The sequence below is a fragment of the Neophocaena asiaeorientalis genome, unplaced genomic scaffold, assembly GCF_003031525.2.
Source record: "Neophocaena asiaeorientalis asiaeorientalis breed wild unplaced genomic scaffold, Neophocaena_asiaeorientalis_V1.1 scaffold218, whole genome shotgun sequence".
NCBI classification, from domain to species: Eukaryota; Metazoa; Chordata; class Mammalia; order Artiodactyla; family Phocoenidae; genus Neophocaena; species Neophocaena asiaeorientalis.
The window spans coordinates 11,244,876-11,251,984 of NW_020172818.1; the positions used below are offsets into that span (position 1 = coordinate 11,244,876).

The following is a 7,109-nucleotide window of genomic DNA, read 5'->3' on the forward strand; positions in this document are numbered from 1 at the left end:
GGAGCTGGGGCGGCGGGCAGGCTGCGGGTCCCGACAAGCCCCTGTCTGGGCTGCTCCGAAACGCCTGGGGAGAGGCAGGCGCCCCCTGGCCCTCGGGCATCATTGAGGGACCCGCACTGAGTCTAGTCCCGGGCCCCACCCGCTGCCCCTGTCCTCTGCCCTAATCCCGACGCCCTCTGCCAACCAGCCCGCTGTCCTGATCACCCTCGGACGCCTGATCTCCCGCCTTCTGCCCCCTACCCCCAGTCAAGGTACCCACCCGATCCACTTACCACCTTCCCCCCCCACCCCGTCCCCTGCCAACCCGGGCTGACCCGGGCTGGCCCCGGCTTCTTCGCGCTCCCTAATTCGCACCACCCACCTTCCCTCCCTCCTCAATGTCCGGGGCAACACTTCCGCCCACTCTGCACCCACGCGGGCCGCTCCCTGCCCCTGCTGCCTCGGCCTGGGGGCAGCCCTGCCCCGATGGCCGCGCGTCCTCCCACTCCCCGACCCGCGCACTGTCCTCAGCTCTGTCCCCTGAGCCGATGCCGGATGACAGGTGCCTCCCGCCGGCTTCCAGAGGTGGGATGGGGGGCAAGGTGTCGCCTCCTCTGGTGCCCCTGAGCGTCTCCGTAGCGGACCACGGAGGTCTAGGTGAGCCCGGACGAACGCGTCCGTGTGCGTGACTGTCTGCCTGTCCTCGTCTCTGCGTATTTCTACGGTCTGTTTTCTCTGTTGCGTGTTGCTGTCTCTCTCTGGAGGTCAGTCTTTGGGTGTGTCTGGTTGGGTCGGGGAGGATGGGAGGGGGTGGCAGCTCCTGTCCCTAGATCTATGAATAGGGGGACAGGGTGTCCTTTTCGTTTGTGTCTGTTTGTCTGTCCGTCTGGTGTACCTGGGTGTCTGCCAGGAGATGCCCAGATGCGGACAAGACAGGAGCCACTTCCCAAGAAAAGAGATCATCTCTCTCCCTCCTCCAAGGGAATGGGGAGCTACTTCTGGACTGAGCTGAGCTGGGGCTGGGGGCTGCCAGGAATCCTCCCTGGAGCCGGGGGAACCGGAGCGTCTCCCTCTGCTCCCCCAGGCCCCCCAAGCTGACCTGGTCCTTCACAGTGCCCCTCTCAGGACGTCTTAAGGGCTGGCGTGGCTGAGATCAGGGCTGGAGCAGGAAGCTGGGAGGGAGCCACTGGGGGATGGAGCCCAGGAAAGGGCAGGCAGGGCTCACAGCGAGGCCCTTGTGCAGTAGCATAGGGCTCAGCACTCAGGAGACACCCTTTCCCCCTTCGTTTAACATCCTGCTGTTGTCGTTCTGAAATTCTTAATTTTTGAACAGGGGGACCCACATTTCATTTTTGCAGTGGATCCAGCAAATTACGTAGCTGGTTCTGATTGCCAGAGGGTCCTGGCTGTGAGGGAGCCCTGGGCTGGGAGGGAGTCAACCTGAGGACTTGCCATCATTCACGTTTTCACTTTGTTTGTTCGTTTATGTGGTCAACACTCATTTATACTACACTGAATCATTTCAGGCTCTGTTCTAGGTGCCAGGAATTCAGTTATGAAAGACTGCCCTCACGGAGCTGACATTCTGGTGGAGACACACTCAGTGGATAACTATTTAACTCGCTGAGAAGCTATAGAGTATCAAACATGAGACTCAGCCCTGCCTTCCAGGAGCTCATGACCCAGGACTGCCTAGGGCGGGAGGGTTGGACAAGCCCTGAGTCTGCCAAGAAGGGTGAGAGGTTCCCTGAGAAGGCACCACCTGTACAGTTGTTTTTGTGGGGTTTTTTTATTTTTATTTTTTTAACATCTTTATTGGGGTATAATTGCTTTACAATGGTGTGTTAGTTTCTGATTTATAACAAAGTGAATCAGCTATACATATACATGTGCTCCCATGTGTCTTCCCTCTTGCGTCTCCCTCCCTCCCACTCTCCCCCTCCCACCCCTCCAGATTTGGATAGGAGTAGGAGCTGGCCAGGTGACATGGGGCAGGGCAGAGGAGGGCGTTCCAGAGAGAGAATGAAGCACGTGCACAGAAATGAGTGTGAAAAGGCAGGTGGGGACCAGGAAACGTGTCCATCAGTATGAGGCTTAGAGTGTGCCCTTCAGCTGGGTGTCCCCAGAGCCAAGCCAGGTGGGTGCTCAGTAAATAAACCAAAGAGTTAATGAATGCACACGTGGATGGAGGCTGTATGAATGAGTAAGTGAAGTGTCGTCTTCTCATCAGATCACTGGGAGGTGGGACTCGGGATGTGTTCCCCCCACACCCAGTGCTCTAGTCCCTGACCTTGCTTCGTTTTCCTTCTTAGCACACAGCGTTACCTGGAATGTGTGTGTATCTGGGGCCTATCACTCCCACTGTAATGAAAGCTCTATGAGAAGGATGTGGCCTGTCTTGTCCACTGCTGTATTTCCAGCATGTAGAACAGTGGTGCCTGGCACATAGTAGGTACTCAATAAATATCTGTTGAATTGTGTCCCCCCAAAAGATGTTGAAGTACCTGTGAATGGGACCTTCTTTGCAAAGAAGGTCTTTGCAAATGATCAAGTTGAGGTCATTAGTGTGGGTCCCAATCCAATATGACTGCATCCTTATAAAAAAAGGAAATTTGAAGATAGACACATACAGAGGGAAGAAGATGTAAAGATATAGAAAGAATGTCACCTGCAAGCCAAGGATTATCTGAGACTACCAGAAACTAGGAGGGGCCTGGAACAGCTTTTTCCCTCCCAGCCCCCAGAAGTAACCAACCCCTCTGACACCTTGATCTTGGACTTCTAGTCTTGAGAATTGTGAGATTATAAATTTCTGTTGCTTAAGCCATCCAGTGTGGTCTTTGTTAGGGCAGCCCCAGGAAACTAAGACACCCAACTTATTCCTTCTGTGGTCCCCTGGGGACCTGTTCACCTCTCCATCCTCTATTTTCCACATGGCATAATCTATTTTTTAACTGTCTTTCCTACTCTGAGCTCCCTACAGGCAAGAACTACATCTGGTTCATTCTGTTTTCTAAACCCAGCATGTGTTTTTTTCTTTTTATCTATTGAAAAATGTGTCCTAAGCACCTCTCATGTGCCAGGTATGGGACCAGGCCTGGGGCCAACAAGATGAAACCCAGTTTATGCCAAATGCCACGGGAGCCTGGGAGAGAGACAGCTTAGTGTCTGACAGGTGGCCAGGGCTCCATGAATGCCCCAGAGTCCCATAAAAACCACCTCTGCTTTTATTTCACTCTACAAGTTTACAAAGCACATTCACATCCGTTATCTCTTTTACATACATCAGCTCAAGTCAACATGAATGTAGAGGGAAAGGCAGCACCAAGTGGTGGTTAGGGGGATGAGCTCTAAAGCCAGGCTGCGAGGTTTGATTCCTGTCCCCATCACTTCCTGCTGTGTGACCCTGGATGAGTTACTAAGACTCACTGTGCCTCAATTTCCTCATCGGTAAAAGGGAGCTCTTAATAGTAACCACTCTTACAAGTTTCTATGAGGACAAAATGAGTTGATACATATGAAGCACTTTGGAAGGTGCCCGCCAAATACAAAGTACCTAAGACCCTTTGTTATTTACTGAGCACCTACTATGTATCAGACCCTGGGCTGACACCGTGTGGCAGAGGCTGCCAACTGTCCATTAAACACATGCTCCCCTTCCGGAGCATAGAGCTGTCACAGGGAAGTGTCTGCCCAGCCAGGGACTCAATTCCCAGTGCAACTTGCATCTAAGTGGACCGAATGACTAAGTTCTGGACAGTGGGGTGCGGACAGAAGTGACACACAAACTCGGGGCCCTAGCCCATGAAAAACCCCTACACAATCCTCCATTTTCCCCCCCCCCCCGCCCCCCCACCAGCCAGATATTGACACCGACACCCAGGGCAACCTTGGAGCCTCGTGCCGAAGACGGCGGAGCCTGTCAGCCTGAGCCCCCAGTGACTGGTGAAGCACATTCTCCCTGCTGAAACCGGACCTTACATGAGTGAGACATGAGCTTCTATCGTGCGACGCCACTGCAATTTGGAAAGGTATCTGCTACAGCAGCTAGCATGACCCTTAACTCGCTTAGAATACAAAGATAGATAACACACAATCCCCATTAGAAAATCAGGTGGGACTCCCTGGTCTGGGCTACCTCGATTCTTTTTAATAAGCAATGAAATGTAAGTTTCTGGACACCAAAGAGAGAAACAAGTCTGTCCCCTTTCCTCTCTACTCAAGACGATGGGAAAAACTGATTGAGAGATTTACCCACGCTGCTTTCTGCCTTCTGCGGATGACATTTTTTCAAAGGTCTGAACTGCTCAGGAACCTCAATGTCTTCTGATTGATCCCAGCTCAGCAGTGGGCAGACATGGGGGTGTGAGAAATGGTGGGCTCTGATGGTATCCAGGCCCCTGGCTTTCACCTCTGGAGCACGTTACTCCACCCACATTCCACGGTGAGAGCTGGCCGCAGGGCTCATCTAGTTGTAAGGGGCTGCGAATGCCTTGACCAGGCAGCTGCTCTCCTGTGACAATTCAGCGCCTCTTGGATGATGCTGAGAAACGCTGCCCTGAAACATGGGCTCCCCAACTTCAATGATGACAGAATCCCCAGAGGGGCAGAGGCCAACCAGACGTGCTTAACTGCCACAGGTAACACGGGCACAGTTACTCTGATAGGCAACAGGACCCGAGTGCCAATTAGATTTTGTCCCCACTTATGTTTGCTGGTGGCTACATAATCCCAGAGTTTCTAAGAATAAGAGAGGCGAGCAGTGTATTAGCTTCCTAGGGTGCTGTAACGAAGTACCACCAAGTGGGTTCCTGAACAGAAATTTCTTGGCTCACAGCTCTGGAGCCCGGAATTTGGAAATCAAGGTGTCGGCAGGGACAGGCTCTCTCTGAGGGTTCTAGGGATGAGCCTTCCTTGCCTATTCTAGCTTCTGGTGGCTGCTGGCGATCCTTGGTGTTCCTTTGCTTACAGGAAGACTTGAACAGCCAGGGTGACTCAACGGCCAGGGCTGGAATCATTTAACGGTTTCCTCACTCACATTCTGGTGCTTGGAATAGGATAACCCGAAGGCTGGGCTCAGCTGGGACTCTCGACCAGAGCACCTCGACGTGGCTTCTTTATGTGTGGCTTAAACCTCTCACAGCATTGCATCTGGGCTTTGAAAGGGAGCATACCAGGAGGGAACATCTGGCAAGCAAGCATTCCAAGAGAACTAGCAAAAGCTGTATGGCCTTTACGACCTAGCCTGAGAAGCCACATAGCATCATTTATGGCATCCTATGTTCCCAGATTCAAGGGAAGGGGATAAAGATTTCCCCCTCTCAGTGGAAGACGTTTCCAAAATTTTATTTTTTCAGATCATCACAGCAGGTTCTGCACTCAGCACTCTGTTAACCACATCAGCTTTGGAGAGATTTCTGTGTTGCTGAGCACATGCATGGCCTCCATCCCTGCCACCGTGTACCTTGTACATGGGCCCGTAGAGCAAGCACTGGGGTGGCCAGGCAACGAGGCTGACGGACTCCCACAGGACGGCCATTTCATCCCGCTCCTCGGTAGGGGACGCTGCTGGTGAGCATTCACATGAGATGCAAATCTTCATACCCTGAATCCATTCTGAGAGGTCCATCCACACACTTTCCCCCCAAACCTCCTTGTAACTAATCTTCAGATTTTATTTCCAAGTCACTGAGTATCTGGACAAACTGGTAGCCTGTTAGCAACCATCCATGAGTTCATGTATATTTGTACTCTGGACGTCTCTCAATCCAGACAAAGTGAACAACCTTATGTACCACTCCACACTCTGCCCACTGGGGAGATTTTCCTTTACCACCCTTCCCTGCAGGGATCCCTTTGGGTGGGGCTGTAATGCTGCAGCTGTCCACATGGTTGGACATCATATCATGATGGCTGGTGTTGTCATATCACATAGAGCCACTGTAAACTAAGCCTGAGCTTTTTCTCATCAGTCATGAAAAAAACCCCATGAGACCACAGGTGTGAATTAAAGGAAAGGAGACAATGCAGGAGGAGTGGTTTCAAAGGAACCTGAACCACCTGTGCATGCAACTGATTCATGGTTTTCAACCCTGCTCAAGTCAAGTCTTCTACATCATTCCTACTCAACAATATATCACTGCTGGGCATGCCCAACCTTGTGGTTTGGTGGGTCAGATGACTGCAGTCCATACAATAGATGGACATTCAGTCTCTACCAGGGCCTAGTAGCAAGTGAGAAGTTATTTTTCAAAAGAGAAATAATTATCTACAGAAGAAGGTATGGATTTGCTCCAAAATCCTTGTGGTCTGTGCTGTGACCCTCCTAGTGGTTTGTGCTAGAGTCTCCAACATAAGACCACTATTTGCCACAAATACTTCAAGTGCCATTGGCTTTGTTGGGTTATAAGATCCAAGTGGGAGAATGTGTGCACTACAGCCTGGAGATGCTTCCGAGCCTTCCCTTGCTCCAACACCCACTCAAAATGGGCAGCCTCGTGAGTTCCTCAGTTAATAGGTCAAAGTAACACACTTAGATGTAGTCTATGTTGCCTCCAACGTCTAGAAATTCCTATTAAGTATTTGCCTCTTTTTTAATGGGAGGAAGTACAAGGAGCAGCATCTTGTCTTTCATCTTGGAGGTGATATGCCAACACGCTCAAGATCACTGGACCCCCAGAGACTTCACCAAAGTTATAGCCTCCTGAATTTTAGTAGGTTTTCTCATCCACCCTGTTTCAGATAAGACATCTAAAGTACTGGCTGCTTCCTGCTCATCAGATCCAATGACTGTAGATCATCAGTGTAGTGGCCCAGTATGATACTGTGTAGAATGTCAGATAATCCAGTTCTGTATTATGGGAGATAACAAGAGTCAGGTAGCTCTGAGGCAAGGCTGTGAAGGTGCACTGTTGGACCTGCCTGGGAAAAGCAAAAATGGTACAGCCTCCACTATTATGGGATCCTAGCATTCCAACTGCTGCTAGGGAGACCAGTTCTGTAACAGCATTCCTGCCTCAGCATGGCCTACAGAGGACAGTCACTGTTGACCAACTCAATGATGCCTATCTCTTTTTATTGGCATATTTCTTATCTCCATGATCAACGGAGAGCCTTTGGGGTCCTCCAAA

General features: G+C 51.1%; 1 protein-coding gene across 1 annotated transcript in view; it reads right to left on the reverse strand.

The window, feature by feature from the left end:
- Positions 1-100, reverse strand: part of OTOP1 (otopetrin 1) — a 39,796-nt gene extending 39,696 nt beyond the window's left edge. Inside the window, 2 exon segments of the mRNA XM_024741847.1 lie at positions 1-7; positions 9-100. The exon segment at positions 1-7 is cut by the window's left edge and continues 217 nt beyond it. Coding sequence (XP_024597615.1) covers positions 1-7; positions 9-100 — 99 coding nt within the window.
- Between the last annotated feature and the right edge of the window lie 7,009 nt (positions 101-7,109).